The 17,348-nt window shown below is 40.1% G+C and overlaps 1 protein-coding gene across 2 annotated transcripts in view; it reads right to left on the reverse strand.

Moving 5' to 3' along the window:
• The window catches only part of LOC113116417 (nectin-2-like), a 70,827-nt gene extending 53,793 nt beyond the window's left edge, over positions 1 to 17,034 (reverse strand). For both annotated transcript variants that reach the window (XM_026284576.1, XM_026284575.1), the window contains exon 1: positions 16,579 to 17,034. In XM_026284576.1, the coding sequence (XP_026140361.1) occupies positions 16,579 to 16,627 (49 nt within the window). In that variant the 5' untranslated portion in view covers positions 16,628 to 17,034. The remainder of the gene's footprint in view (positions 1 to 16,578) is intronic.
• Between the last annotated feature and the right edge of the window lie 314 nt (positions 17,035 to 17,348).

Here is a 17,348-nt window from a genome sequence, read left to right on the forward strand (position 1 = left end):
TCTGCCCCCATCTCTCTCCCACTTCGCATCCTTTCAATTCTGTTTTATCTAATCGTAAAAGATGAAAGTGACTTTGTAACTTTGTGAATTTATAGAATGAATTTCACACATTCTAATAATAGTTTTCCAACTTAGTGAAGAGTGAAAAATGTCTGTTATTACTGAAATACAGCCCCAAAGGAATCAGAATCGAATAATGTCTAACTTGAACTGGACTCACACCAAACCGAATTGAGACCTTGTGAATTAGAAATCTGAACTATTTAAACATAAACTGTATTACACCATGTCCTTACCATGTACGATGTCACAAGTTTCCTGTGGCAATAAATTAATCTGTTCATACCGAATGTGGACAACCAATCAAAACACACATTAATCAATTGCACAACACCATAGAAACAAAACCAAACAACTGACAAAATATCACGTTGTGTGTCAGATTCACACTCAATAGATGTTTTGCTTGCTTGAAGCTTTTTAAGAAGTAGTGTGTCACACATAATAGTGTTATTTTTGTAAACACAATGAATTGAAGTATTATAAAGTGTCAGCCAGGACTGTTTAGAGTACGGAGCATGGATCAAGGTCCACAGACCCCTTCAGACGCATTCACAGCACGCTTTCTAAACGTACATTCATTACAGCATCTGTAAACACACAGAGTCAGTAAACACTCAGCTCAATGGAGCTAAATGGCCACTGTTAGCAAAGCACACAGGCACAAAACAGCCCTTCTGAGGAGAATGAGGGGGCAGGTGGGGTGAGGCGTGTGTGTGGACAGACAGCACCTCATTTACTAGGCTGAGACATGTTCCACTGAACACATTGACCAAGCATTTCACCACTTTGGTGTAGCAGCATTGATGCAAGGTTTAGATGATATCACTATATGTCGAATTCATAGCTAGTAATTAGCTCACAATAACACTGTTAGGTAATCTTAGCACTTCACCCAGTCTTTTTAATGAATTAACATCCATGAGCCACAGAAACTCTATTATGCTCGGAGATGTCAGTTTTTTTTGTCTGCGCAGATATTTTTTACCTTATATTATTATTGATAAATCCACAGCAGAAGAGCTCCTTTCAGAGATGTCAAAATCCTAGATTATCAGGTTTTATCATAAACCTATACTGCATTCCTTTGAGCCTCAGTGTCGATGAGGAATGAAGACCCCCACACACAGACACACACACACACAGACACACACACACACACACACACACACACACACACACACTTGGGTCAGGTTCAGGTCTAACATTACTCCATCACAATGTTTCTCTTGATAAGCCAGAGAGGCTTGTCTTGTGGAAAATTAAATGTGAATCATCTGCCTTTATCAGCATGTGTCATGTCAAAGTCAAAAAAAAGAAAAAGAGGAAATCAATCAAGAGATCAGTCACTACCTGCACAAGATCGAACACCCCCAATTAATTAAACTAGCTCTCTATAATTACACTGATCTTCAAAGAAGGTGACAGAGAGAGAAAAAGAGAGAGAGAGAAAAAGAGAGAGAGGGAAAGGTGGGGGGATAAACCAGAATAAAATAGAAGGAAAGAACAAGGGGCTGATTACATGAATACATGCATCCGTGTTGTTGACTTCTGGGAAAATTGAACAGAGGTACAATGTACATTAAGCAGATCATCAAAGAGCTAAATACGACATGTACGAGAGGGGCTAAAGGAAACACACACACACAAACACAAGTATTAAGCTGTTAAATGAGCTGGCTGCCGGCATCTCCTTTTAAAGGATGTGAAGGAGATTAGGCTGAGGCGACAGAGATTTGCCACCACTTCTGATTAGGAACGGATCATCCTGGATTTTCTTTACATCACACGTACACACTCGCACATCAGAGACGCGGCTAATTACAAACGCACACAGGCACACACAAATGTCCTAACACACTCCTGCAGCGGTGTCTAACTAATTACCTTCTGGAAATGACAGGATCTGAAGGAGAGGGGAGAGAAAGAGACTTTAACACCTGGGAGAGCAGAGATGAGACAGTTATCATTTTAACACCTGAGAAATGAGAGAAGAGAAACAGAGCGCTCACACAACGCTCGTTCCGGGACTGAAACCGGCAATGTTACTAGGTCCCCAACCCGGGATCGATCCCGGAATCAATCCCGGGACGTGTTTGCGTTTACACAGAAGGCGATCTGACAATGTTCTGGGTCCAACGTGCAGTGTGAAAGGGGCTTAATACAGATAAGAAAAGAACAAGATGGTCATCAAAAAGTTAACACTTTGAAGAGATGAGAAAGAGTTGAGAAAAGTTAAGACTGCTATCATTTAGCACCTGAGAAAGGAGAAGGTAAAGAGACAAGAGACCTTTTGGATACCAAAATGATTCATCAATGAATCATTATTCCATCTTTAATGATTCTGAATCGATCCAGAAAAATTGGCACATTTACTAACTAGATCACGCTGTTCAAAATGGTTAAACTTTAGATTCAAACATGAGGTGCCGAAAGACTCCGATCCCAAGAGGAGAGGTATATAACAAAACCTGGAAAAGAAAAGAAAAGACAAGATGATGGGAAAGCAAAAGGTTATCATCATCTGCTTCTCCTCAAACACAGCGGTTGACACATTCCAGAGCAATTCAGTGAAGGAACTCTGCTTATCTATGAATGATCAGCCAAAAAAGATCCAGACGCTGGAAGTCACCCTCATTTAGGGATGAAACGATTCCTCGAGTAACTCCAGTAACTCGATTACAAAAAATGATCGAGGCAAATTCCTCTGCCTCGAAGCCTCACGTCACGTCCTTTCGCAATTATTTTTTTAATGTGATAACGCGTTTACGTCACCCACAAAGTCACCCTTAAATGCACTTAATTCATCAGTCAACTTCCTTGTCATTGTTCAAAGTACAAGTACAAACAGAGAAACAATGGGTAATAATAAAATGTTTATTTTTGTATGCATTGCATTCTATGCATTTAAAAAATAAAAAAATAAAAATAAAAAAAAAGGACACTTAGTTGTTCATTTTAAGAGACCCAGGACTCTTATTTTCTCTTGCATAATTTATATTGCACTTTAAGCAAAAACGCATTTTATCCGATTACTCGATTAATCTATCAAATTTTTGGTAGAATACTCAATTACTAAAAATTTTGATAGCTACAGCCTAACCCTCATTACCCTTCTAATTCCGGGAATAAGGAAGGGTGAAACAGAAGGAGGGAGAAGAGAAATTTTTTTTTTTAAAAAGAGCAAGCAGAGAAATGCAACAGCTGTTTGCCATCACATCTGCACATAGACACGGCCATCAGCTCACAGATACTGCCCTGCAGAGAAGAGAGACACACACAGGGTGGTGTGTGTGTGTGTGTGTATGGATGGTCACGGTGGGGGTGAGCAGTAGATGAAATATGGAGAGAAAGAAGGGGGAGATAAAGCGAGAGTTGGAGTTGAGCTGGAGTAACCTGCTCTGCATTCCCCTTGAGTGAGTCTCTCACTCCCTCAGACAGCTGAAGTTCCTCTCGCTCGCGCTCCTTTTTTCTGACACTCAGAACAAGAAGGGCCTGTGTGAGTTCAAAGATGAAGGAACCCAAAGGAAAGTGTGCGAGTGTGTGTGCAAATGTCCTCATCAGACCCTGCTACACTGTCAAGGCATGGCAGCCGCAGCAGCGAGAAGAAATAGGACACATCCATCTGAAGCTGAGCATGTCTAAGGAATGGCACCTCGCACAAGTGACAGGGTTGTTTTTACATTCATTTTGAAGAGAAATTAAACTAACATTTACACATGAAGCAACTACAATAAAACACTGTGGACTGGAAGCACACAGACACAAATTGCTGCCATGCGGAGTTGCTCATATTTCAGTGACTGAGAGATTAGGCAAATCCACTTTGTGAAAAAACTACACTCACACATACCTCTAATAGGGTGTGAGGTCATAAGACGGGTTGGGGGGGGGGGGTATGCAATTTACCTCCACCCACCCCCCCCCCCCCCCACAACACCCCTCTGAGTTTCTGTCTCCGGTAACCGCTGGGGATGGAGACACACACACACACACACACACACACACACAGTTAGCAGTAGGTTTATCTCATTCCAGGTCACCATTGAGAACAAATGTTTGAAGGATGATAATGAATCAAACTGAGAGGAGATGAATCAGACTGAAGGTCTCGTGTTGAAACACACAAACACACACATCTCCCTCTAAATCTCACTCTCACAGGCTTTCAAAGCATTTGTTGACTGATAATGGCCACTTGAGTATACAAACCCTATGTTGTTTGCTTTGCTTTCAGTCTGAATGACTGAACTCTCCACAGCAAAGAACTAAATCAAAATATTTAATTGTTAGTTCAAAGAGCCATCATTTAGAGCATCTCTGATCTAAACTGATTTACACACGTGCACTTTACTTACCAATGCAAACTAAAGGAAAGCTAATTAGTTCTACTTCAAACTAATTTTTACCTTAAAATCAAACAAAAACAGAAAAATAAACAACTTTAATCATGATCTTCCAGTGAAATTTCACAAGCATTTTGTTTCCAAAATGCATTTGCACACACATACCAAAAGTCTCTGTGCACTGTTTAACCCTGTCGAACTCCATTATAATGCACCAGGTCAAATGGTTATGTCTCGCTTCTTTCCATCTGTTCTTATCTCTCATCATCCATCTCTTTCTGCACTCATCCCTTTCTTTCCATGCACTCATCTGCATTCATCCATACATAAATGCAATAAAATCTGGGAGCTAACCACTATATGAAAGACATAATGCAAATTAGCGTTAACATTAAATTTTCCCTTTTTAATTTGCTTAAAAATTCATAAATGACAGCAAGCCTCTTAATTCATATTTAAATATGGTATAAAGTGGGCATGCATTGTTAATTCACAAGTTTTCTCAATGCATGTTATTGATCTTATGAACAATTTATCCATGAAGAAGCCAGACTTCTGTCGGTAAGTCTATTTAAACTCTGCTTCTTTCTTACAATCAACTGCAAGCTTGAATTCAGATCTGCCTCCATCCAATCAACAACCTATAGAAACAAGTCCATAGCCTACATTTTTTCTTTTTTGAAAAATAAATAAATAAATCCTTCAAAACATCAAAATGTGACTTCACAGTGAAGTCTCTCGAAACCCATTTAACTTCCATAATGTGATGTATTTCTGAGTGAAATGGGATATTTAAAGAGGTAAAAATAGAGGTTGATTTTATCATACCAGATACATACCGGCACAGATGAATTATTCACAACAAGACCAGGAAAGTGCATTAAGACAAAAATAAAGTTAATTTTAATTTCACATTTACTTTAACACCTTCAATCTTCGACTGCTAGCAAGAAACTACTGCAAATCTCCAAGTACTGCCAGGAACCCTCCAAGCACAAAAGTTTTCAGTTTTGCGGGTTGCGTTCCCATCAAAGCAAAGGACCAAACGCGAGAAGGCAAGAAGAGATCTCAGAGAAAAGCAGAATGCTAAAGAAGGGAGATTTGTTTCATCTGCTTTCACCAGCTACGACATCAAATAAAATCTCTCACACAAGGTGAGCACAGAATAACCATGCGGCTCAATAAGGCTGTTTGAACAAATCCATTTCAAATGCTAAAAATCGATCTGGAAATACGTTTGCAAAGCCTCTCCACGTGAGAGCTGCTTGTTTGTCAGCCACACTTCCACTGAATGTTAAAATATCAATCTTCCTCTCTCGCTCCCTGACACCTCTCCTTCTCCTCCATCATCCATCCACCCATCTATTCATCCCTCTCTTCCTCTGCATCTAAATAAATAAAAACCAAGAAGGGAGCGAGGGAGACCAGGAGAGAAAAACTAGGACACTACAACCTGGGACCCATAGACCTCCCCCACACACAGAGAGACTGACAGAGAGAGGGAGAGACAGGAAGAAGTGGTATATCGGCACACATTTAGGTAAAGGAAGGAAGGAAAACGTGAGGGATAGAGAAAGAGGAGGGTAAAGATGTTCAGGAAAGAGGGGGTGGGACGAACCAGGCACTGGAGGGTGGTCACCGGCACTTCAGTTTATTAATAATCCATATCAGATAAATCTTTTCAGTGTTAGACTTCAAGGAGGTGTGCAGGGGGATAAAGACAAGACTGAATAGAGATTCCTGCCCTTCTAAGCTGCATCTGCTTAATCAAAATGCTCCCGAGCTAATCACTTAGTTGATTTTACATCCCTTCGCTCCGCCTGGGGCTTTTTTCCTGTTCTTTTCTTTTTCGTTCTCTCACAGGCCCGTGTTGCCCCGAGGGCTTGGTTATGGCATAGACAAATCACTCACAAACTGAAAATGAACTTACAAAACACATATCATGTTAGTCTACTCACACATACAAGCAGAGGTTAAAAACACGCAAGGTTACATGCAAATAGAAAACAACCAGAAAAAAAATAGAAAATTTCATATGAAAGCTCGAACTATGCCCTATTCACTCCGAAGGCAGCAGGCCATCTCATATGTATGTGTTTGTCACAGCCTATATATATATAGACAGTTTTAGAATTGAATATTTGCTTGATAACAAAATAGCAAAATTATTTTTGGTCAAATAAATGCAGCCTTGTTGAGGATAAAAGACTGCTTTCTGAAACGCTTTTGAACAATAGTTCACATATACAGTAAGTATAAATAAATACACAAATATTAACAAGCTTTGGTACAAACAAACTGAATAGGAATCAAATGAATCATGAAAATCTGTCACCAAAATTACAAAGAGCAAATTTTCTTTCTTGAAATGACTATAGCATGTTCTCTTCAGAAGCCTTACAGAGAGATTGAGCTGCTCACTTGAGTTTAGTTTGACCCTACAAGTAGCATTCTCTTCTCCCACATTGCCATTTGAGGGCACGAACATGGCATTTGGAATTCGCCCACTGCGTCAGCGCTTTTATTCCCCATCATGCTTTGCTTCTCAGTGAGCACAGAGGGCCATAACAAAGGCAAGCAAGGGTGAAAACTATCCATTCACCCCTCATAAGAGTGCGAGGAACATTCTCTCCTCTCTTCATTCTTCGGTCCTCTAGAGAGCAGAGGAAGAGAAGGGTGGATCCTCCGGCGATGCTATATCACTTACCTGTATGAATGGACACGGCTGAGAGAACAATGAGGGGCTTTCTTTAGTCTCACACACACACACACACACACACACACACACACACACACTTGTCTGAAAGGCAGTGTAATTCTAAAAGAGGTAGGGGACAAACACAATCTTCCTATATGGTCACCGTTTCATGTTCCCTTTACTCATCACTGACCAACTGAGCTGCGACTGACAGGTACTGTGTTAATGAATAATTATGTGTCATTTAGAGAGGAATTCAATACAAACAACACAATATTGCATTGTAATTCACCTACCATCTCCATCAAATGAACTGTATCGGTGTGTAATGTGGCATAAGCTAGTAGGTTTTTTTATTCATTTCAGTGACTCAGATCTTTTGACTCGGTTCACATTTACCTCGATTAGATGTTTTATAGAAAGCTACTTAAAAATGAGGAACCATGAGGAATCCAAAAAGTACTTTCTCCACTTGTCTTCACGTTTGCTTTTTTTCTTTCAGCAATGGAAAAAGAGCCGATTCACTGACTTAACCTTCATGAAATACACGTAATGTGACAAGAAAAGAAAGAGACAAGAGAAGAGAGACTACTGGGAAAAAGGAAAGAGAGGTCAGACCCAATTTTAAAAGAAATGGTGCGATTGGGAGCAAAAAAAATGGCCCTTCCTTTAGAGGAGAAAGCAAAGGGCAGAAGGAAAGAAAGAACCAGGCATGACTACATAAAGAGAAACAGACTGGTTGCATTTGAAAGAATGATTTTACATGAAAGGTAAATCAGAAAGAGAATCATCCCTGGGTTCTCCCGTCATAATAATAACCGCAAACACAGGCACCCAAAACTTACTCTGACTTGTAGAAGAATCAACTGTCCTGATTTTACAAGGCAAACTGGATTAAACAACAACTAGACAAACTCGGCAACAAACAAAAAGATGCAGAGGAACAACTCAAGCTGAGGTAGAGAAATAAGAAAGAAAGAAAAAGACATGGCTAGAGGAATAATGAGTCAGGGAGGGGGGGGGAGGAGGTCGCTGGAGAGTGACAGATGAACATCTTCGCAGTCAGACAGACCTGTTAAGTGGACTGAATCCTCAAGATGGAAGAAGTGAGAAACAAGGGATAAAGAGGAAGAGGGTGGGAGGAAGGACTGCGCTCACAGAGGGAAGTCTGAAGAACACAATGAGGATCGGAGGTCAGAACAAAGCTCAACCACCTGCTTAGAGGAAAACAAAGAAGAATGGTCAGGAAAAATAGCTATGTGTGTGTATGTTTGCATGTAAAAACGATGCTTTAAAATGAGGGATGGTTCACCCAAAATTGATCATGCTGTCATGCTCTAAACCTGTATGAGCTTTTTCTGTGAAACATAAAATGAGAGTTTTGGGTCAATCTCTCTCACAAAATCTCATTTTAAAACCTTTTTTAACTTTTTTTTTATATAAATGTACTCTAAAATAAAAAGAAACATTATTTTTCATACCTTGCCAATGTACTCTAAAATAAAAAGAAACATTATTTTTCATACCTTGCCAATATAACCTGAACTATCTTAACCCTGTCATTAAAAATGTCAATTGATCCGATATTTTAAAATACTTTAAGGGACTTCAAGGGTCCAATCTATGATTTAATTTCCTGCTTTATGTTTTAAGCATGTTACTTATGTGTTTTATAAAAAAAAGTTTTATAATAATAACCAAAGATTAATCCAAAGTTTTTCTTTCAATAATTTCATTTTAAGGAGGCTTCACTCTCTTTTTCTTCATTATGATATCAGAACTGTTGTATCACCCTGACATTTTTGTCCACATTTTAATTAAAAATAAATAAAATCATGCTTTTTTAGAAGGTGTATTCGTGTCATTGCACATCAGAACATATTTTTTAATTTATTAATAGTTTCGGACCAAAAAAAAAAAAAAGGTCATGTCATTGAACAATTTAACAGCTGTTGGACGATTCACTGAAAACTCTTTTAGTGATCCACGGAAGAAAGAAAGTCATATGGCTTTGGAGCAGCATGAGGGTGAGTAAACAATGATTGAAACAAAGTTGTATCATTCAATTCTACGCCTTAATAAGTCACCCAGACAAGCTCCAGTTCTCCTTGGGAGAACAAACTCAGGAGAACTGTATTTAGGCATTTCACACACTTTTTCTTAGTTATTTTACAGTACTTCTTCAAATACACTGACCTTATAAAATACTACAGAGAACATATACTAGCATTCACCAAATCTACCCAACAGAACTCACAGGAGACGGGCAAAATTATCTTAAAGGTCACTGCTGTTTTTCTCTGACAGCTCGCTACGTTGGGCATGCTAATGACATTAGCGTTCTCTGAGGAGCGATGTGCCGCTCACATTTACAAGAATAAGATAATTCAGCTCGCTGACTGTGCTGTAGTTACTGTATCTGGTCTGGAATAAGACTGCACAAAAAAAAAAAAAAAAACGAGGCCAATTCTGGCTGGCTCGGATCCAGTCTGGCTTCCATCACGACATTCTGTGGACCAGGTGCAAGGCACTCAGGAAGAGGAGGAGAGGAAAAGACAATGACAGACAAGGGCAAACGGGCGCTAATGCCATCGCTAACCATAACTGACTGCAGGGATAAAGAGTGTGAAAAGGATGTGAAAGTGAAAAAAAGGACAGTAGGGATAGAACAGAAAGCGAAAAGTAAGTAAAAAAAAAACAGATCAAACGTCCTCTGGAAATGGGGGCTATATTTCACAGTGATGTCAGTCTGATGGTCAGAGGCGTAATGTCTTCAATAAGCCGTGTCGACTCGCAAGGGCATCGCTGGCCTTGCTGATCGATACAGGATCAATGGAGCAAAGCCTCGCTTCCTTGTCTGCCTCTGGCTAGCCGACTCTATATGGACGAGCTAAGGACAGTGAGGAAAGAGGGAGGGCGAGAGGCGAGATTCGAAATAGTATCGCAGTCACTTCATAAAACCAGTGAGGGAGAGACACCGAGGCTAATCAGAGGAAGATCTTCTGCGTGATTTGTGAACGGTGACTGGGCTACTGAAGGTCACATGCTTTGCCGCAGACTGCGGTTTTAATTTTCCCTCCTGTGGAGCGTAACGTGTGGACATAATGACACTATAAATGACTGAGGACCTGGCAACTATTGTTTTAATTATGCTTATAACTTTAACACCACAGCTGCAGTAACTGCCAATGACACAGGAGAAAAATATCATTGGAATCACTTTCAGAATGACTTTTTTCCTGCTGATGAATGCTAAAGACATTTAACAGCCAATCTGAGGTTCATTTTAGCTTCACTCTTCTGACCAATAAAAAGAGAAAAGCGATTTTGAAAATAACCTTGACCACAAAAGTTACTTATATTTCAGCCATCACTCATAAGTCAGAGGTTGTTGTGTATGTAACTTGTTTGTCAATGAAGGATAAAAACATTGACAGCCAATCAGAATCTGCCAGAGTGTTCAGAGTGATGACATCTCACAATTATAATATGTAGAACTTTAACATCTGTTGATGTGAATGTCAATATAGTTGTTGTTTTTGGTGTGAATGAGCCATACATTTCCACACATTGTGACCAAATCATAATGTGTGTATGGGCTAAAATGGTATTGTTGGACTTGGACGAAGACTTTTTTTATAGCACTAGTCATAATATAATGCAGTTCTCCATTGAAACCCTGCTTATGCAGTTATTTAGAGGCACCGGTATCCAGCCAGACATGTCTGTTCACACAACCTTGTCTCTCCACACTCAGCTGTGCCCAGTGTGCAAGAGCATTTGCAGTGAGGAGTCCTGAAACCACTGACATGCTAAATTCACGAGACAGCACGAGTGTGCTTTTAAAAAAATCCTCAGGAATCAAAACCACTTTCACCCCCCTTGTCCCTCCCTCTGTCAAACTCTTAGGACACACACTTATTCTGCAAAAAGAAAAGGGCCTTTCAGTTATTTCATCATCTGATGTTTCTGCCTCAAATGATAAAGCATCTGCATGTGTTAGAAAGACTCGGTAGGCATCTCATTTCAACTCGAGGACAAAAATAGGACATTTTTTTTGCGATATTGTTCGTAAAATTGACAATTTGATGTCATCCCAAATTTCTCTGTGCCTCCAGGATTCATGCCAGTGAACCCATAATAAAAAGAATTAATTCATGATCACTCTGTAAATCAGACTACACTGGTCACGTAGTATGTTGTTTTTGCATTCAGCCCGTGTGGACAATTGTGATAACTGTCCAATTGTGGACAGTCTGTTGAATACAATTTGCAAACTTACATTCATAATTGTCTTTTCAGTCCTTCTTTGGTTGTACAGAATAGAGCAGCTTGGCCATTCTACAAATTATCTACTTATATGCTCTACCGAGAGTGAAAGTCAGTGTGGAACATGAGAATGAAACGAAGACAAATGTAATTTTTTGGTTGAACTAATTCACTAGATTAAGACCATTTCTATCAAGTTCATGACTAACCAAAGCTTAGTGAATACGGAGCCAGCAAACCAGACAGAGTATCTATAGCATCCCAAAAAACCTTCAGGGTTGTGATGTTAATCATAAAACGAACTGGATGGCATTCTGTCTAGAGGGGATGAACACTCATCATGTCCTATTCCTTTTTATGCCATTTGGCATCTATATTAAAGAGGGCAGATCTGTGGTCATTTTCCTTTGAGTAGCTATGACTGCAGCAATCTGGCAACCCTCGACATTCCCACATCAAACTGGCAACCACATACCACTATTCAGACCAACTGCTGACCCCTGGAGGGTCGATGATCCCCCTGCATGCAATGGGACAGGGAGGTAAACTCAGCCAGCATGGGATGGGATAACATGTTGCCTTATGTGCATGTGTCTCCCTGAATCAGGTTGTGTCTGCATTTCCTAGATGCATAAAACAGAGAACAATTTCAGTGCATGGTAAACCACAGCAAGAGCAAAACCCTGCTTTCTCATTCCTGGCTGCCACTTTTGTTTCACTTCTCACCATCGTGTTGCAGCCACAATGGTCGGTTGGCTTTCCATCACCAGGTGCAAGACTAAAATATGAGGTCCAATTAACTGGACAGATCAACCCCATGAATCTCTAATACCATAAAAGCATTCTGAGATCTGACATCTGTTGAACCACTGAGAGCAGAGCGAGAGAAAGAAAGTGACAAGAATAGAGCCAGACAGTCAGAAAAGAAACACTCGAAAGAGCCTAGTCCTCTAAGTGCTTCAAGGACCAGTTGAGATTCATTTTAGCTCCACTTTCGAACAAATAGAAAGAGAAAAAGCCATTCTGAAAATAACCCTGACCACAAAACTTACTTATATCTGACCCATCACTCTGAATTCAGACTTCATAGTGTGCCATGTGTAACCCCTCTCTCCCGGGTATCGCACTCGCTCTGAGTGGTCCTCGAACCCGGGTCTCCGGCATACAAGGAGGCTAAATGACTGCAGCCACAAGTGTCTGTCGCTAGTGCGTCTCTTGAGATCGGGGAGCTAGGTTTACCTGCACAGCACTACTCGCTGGCCTCCGTTACATATGGATATCGTACAAACCTTTGCGGGAAACCTCTAGTGTTCGTATTAGTGCAGGTTGATGTTAATTACAAGGTCAGTCATTGATTTCAGCAGACTGCATTCCCAGAGCCGCATGTAAAACACAGACCTGCGACAAGTGTTAAAAGCTTTGGTCCCCCATCCACAAATCCCCCAACATTCATCCAACCTTATCTTTACAAGAAACCAGAATGAGACATCCAAAATCACTGTCGGATTCACCTGCACACATGGGGTCTCATTCATGAAACATGAGCAGAACAAATTTTTGTGTAAATCGCGTGTAAAGTGGTTTTGGCGTAAATTTTCGGATTCATTAAAACGTTCGTATTTTCCAAATGTTAGTTGTAAGGAAATAAATCTACACCTGCTCCCAGCCACACGTAAATAGTGCATTTAACGTCTGAACGTTTTGCTCATTAATACGGCTGCATTTTAATTCACCTTAATCGGGTACATATTTACACAGCATTTTGAAAAAAATATTATATATATTAATTACATGCGGTTTTTCTTTTAACTTTTATCATGAGAGCCAGTAATAGGATCTGTAATATGCTGCCAAACTTCCTTTTTTAGGACCTGATACGCCACTAGTACGCTTGAAAATAAAATGTGGCGTTTTGAATGAACTTCTGATAAAACTTAATAAAAAATAAGTTTAAGTTTATTAAAAAATAAAACTTATAAAACTTCAATTTCTGCAGCTGAGAAATGTTTCTTTTTCAGTCGCTTTTGAGAAAACATGTTGAAATCCTTCGTTTGGTGTCATAATATGATGCTCATATATAGTTGTCAGTCAGATTTAATAGGCGGGATTTATGGTAATTGAGAGTGAGCATGCACGCGCGTCCCATTTACGACTGATTGTAATTCATTAACACACACACACATTTCACTATCACATTTGACGTTTACGAAGTTTGTGTGAATCAGGAGAAGAGTTTTCGGGAAGTTCTCTTTACGCGCAAATCACTCAGATATTTACTCGTATATTTACGAATGTTTCATGAATGAGACCCATGGTTTCCAAAAAGTCTTTGAATAGTTTCTTGACAACCATATTTAGAGGAAAACTACCTCGTTTACACCCCTAAAAATAAAGGTTATTTCCATTGTACAAAAGGTTATCTTGCATGTTGTTGTTCTTCACACTAACAAATAAATGGTTCTTGTAGGAACTGTTCACTCAAACTTTGGGCAGCCCAAAATGGTTCTTCTATGCAAAAACTCCCTTATCCAACCGTTATTTTTAAGATAATACTGACTGATAAACTTGCGTAAGAGTTCTCACAGTAATGAAACATTTCTAAATCAATGTTGTTCCCACAGTCTACCAGTTTTGTCTACTGCTACACCTCCTCCCACGTTCTCTCACCGGCTCAGACGCTAATAAACAGCGTGGCCCTGAGGTCAGAGCGAGGGGGGGGTGGGGGGAGAGATTTGAATACACCAATGACAATCATCTCTCAAACAAAAGCAAGCGGATAAGAACGGCAATGGACGCAGAAACAGAGCAAGGGAAGGAAGGAAACTGGAGAAGATGGAAGAATGGAGGCTGGAAAGCTTCGGTTTCATTGCGACTTTTGTTTACGTGCTCCCGGTATGTGGAGCTGGTGGACAATGGAGACGGTCTCGCCCGTTTACTCAACACTCCTTCACTGTTTAAAGCACTTGAGCCGGTGCTGTCGCAGTCGCTGCGTGTGCTTGTTAGTGTGCGTCTGTAACTGCTGTGCTCACACAGTTTAGAATAAGGTCAGCTTGGCCTCTGCCTCCATCAGTGGAGCAGCCTAACATTGTTGAACCCCCTCCGCCTCCTTCTCCTAAACACACACACACCACTTGATGCATTCAGCCACAGACACCGCTACAGTAGCCCCCCTAAACCCAGCTTTCAATGAAAGCACAGCGTCGCCATGGCAACGGGTTCAAGCATTTTTTTGACCCGTGTTCACTAGGAGGGTATTATAACACAATCAGTAGTTTCTATTGTGCAGATCTCTGCTCCCTGTAGCCTACATTTCAGTCTGGAACTAGAAAGATAAATTGCTGCAAGTTTTACAATCATAAAACTAGCTTAAACCTGCTTCCTGTTTATATAGCTCTTAATTTCAAAAGCAACAATGAGGTTATTAAAATAAAGCTTTTATATTACCGTGCTTGACGTTGGTCTGATTGTATTTAATAGGCACGCAATGAAAAGGAGTCTGCAGGGGCCACTGAGGCAAGCATACAAAACAAAGCTTTGACCCTTCAAATATTTCGCGACTGCTGCGTATAAAGGCAAAAGCTCCCAGGACACCAAACTAAATGGAGGCAAGGGGAAGGGGAAAAAAGAAAACACTAGGCCTGTTTATACTGTTTGCTTAAGCGAGAAAATCATGACCCCTTCTTCCGCTGCTCGGTTCATAAATAAAACAAATCCTTTGTTTCGTTATTCTAGTTTTCCTCCTGAAGTGCAGTCGATGTACTGTGAAATGGGCCCAAGCAGAAGAGGTCCAGACAATGAATAAGTTAAAGAAGTGAATTGTTTTATAAGTTACGACAAAGAGCTCTATACTTTGATGTCACAAACCTTCGACACATCATATCCTCCTAATGCATAATGTCATATACATCCAGCGTTAGCCAAAATTATTAAAACAATGGTATTTTCGCCAGCTAAAAAATGGTTTTAAGTCAGTTATTTCTATGGTTTGCTGTAGTGTGTCTGTAGGAAATATCAGTTTACATTTCCAAACATTCATTTTGCCATTAACTGTATTAGTCCAGAGAGATTTTTGTTAGCACAAGGAGCCTGACAACAGCCAGTGCTCCTCACAGAGATCTGATCTCACCATCATCCAGTCTAGAATTACATGTAGAAACAGGAGGAAACTGAGACGGAAAACTAAATATTTATAGGCAACTTACAGTTAACCAGTAACAACTTGTACTGTATTGTAGCACTGACATTCTTTTTAATTGAAATTTCTAACATCTTTTTCAGTGTCTGCGCTCGGTTTTTTTATGACACTCACACCAGCTCTCTGTCAGGTGTAGTGCCCCTGCGAACCGTGACATGGCCCATGAATAATTAAACTGCAGAGACAATGAAGAAAGAGCCCCTCAGTCTGCGATCAAGAGGAGCTACGGTGCACGAGACATGCAGTGAAATATGACTAAACAATAGGCAGTGACGTCAGCCTGTTAACAGCTCTTTGATATTTCGGAAAATGAAGGATTGGCAGTCAAATTATTTATATTATTAAAATTAAACAAAATGACGTTCTGAAAGAGTGATTTAATGTTAAACGGTAAAATAATACCAAGTTGAAAACACACTTTTTAAAAAATTGTAAGAAACACCCTGTTGCGTGATTGACGGATTGATTTACATTCATTTGTGTCCCTTCAGCTGGAAATAATAGGATAAGATGTGAAGGAGAAAATACGCCAGGGACGTGAGGAACCTAGAGAAATGTGGTACGAGGAAGAGAGAGCACTGAAGGACGAATGGATAATGTCCGTAGTTTCGCAACAACAAAAACACACACACACCTGTCAAAACGTAAGAGGGGGAAAAACACTTCCAAGACCACACCTAGAGAAACATGGCGCTTATCGAAACCAAACTCACACAGTCTCCAGGGAAAAGAAACCAGATGCGAGATCACACAGGCAAAGTTATTTCCCCCATACTATGATACACTGGGCTAGTTAATACAATTATTTTATAGTCATCATGAATTTAGTCTGAGAAGCGCGTGCACGCTTAAAGATTGACTGAAGCATATTTCTATCATGACATAGAGTTGCGCAAACGCGTTTGATTGAGGTTATGAATTAAAATGAAAGCAAAAGCGAATCAGTATATTTTATAACCGGCAACAATTAGTGACTACTTATACTATAAACATGATATGACATGTCTTACCTTGAATAATTAGGAGAATGAGTGCGCTAAACAGCCCTGACATCTTCATCGGAAGGAAGGGTGGACAGTCCACCTATAATAATTTGTCCTTTTTTTCGCTTGTTAAACTCAGTCAGCTCAGAGTCGCAAAAATAAGAAAAAAAAAGGTTAGTCAGATGGAGATAAAAACTGCTGTGTGGTTCCTCTGGTTTCCTTTAATGAACGAGCGCAGAAACTTAATATGGTAAGTGCGTCGCTGTATTCAGCGCCTTCCTTCAGAGTTGGTTTACAATCTAGAGTCAGAATTCTCTTCTGAATTGAATTGATAGCTCAAGTCCTCCGAAACTGTGACGCGGCGTCATGCGACCAGGTAAAACCGTCCCACAGGTGAATAAATATCCGGTGTCCTCAAACCTGTCGCGCGGGGATCGTCGCTGCTCTGTTGAAACTCTCGCAGAAGCGCCGCTCTTTGGACAGAAGCGTGTGATGTCATACGCCACGTCACGCTGCATTTAAAGCCACCTAAATTTCAGAAAAGGCTTTGGTACTTTCCATCTTTAATGAGTTTTTGACCGTTGCACTATTTTAAGTTAAAACAACCAAACGCTAATTTAATCCATTCGAGATAACTTGTATCATAATAATGTGTAATATCGTAATTTAACAATGTAGCTAATATTTTTAATCCGTTCAAATGGGCCATTATACGGTCCACTCTGAATATAGCCTAAAATAAGTTTTCGTTTTAGGTGGTTTCTCGTTTCAACATATTTAAACTAAACTCTGAGATT

The sequence above is a fragment of the Carassius auratus genome, chromosome 16 (assembly GCF_003368295.1).
Source record: "Carassius auratus strain Wakin chromosome 16, ASM336829v1, whole genome shotgun sequence".
Lineage (NCBI taxonomy): Eukaryota > Metazoa > Chordata > Actinopteri > Cypriniformes > Cyprinidae > Carassius > Carassius auratus.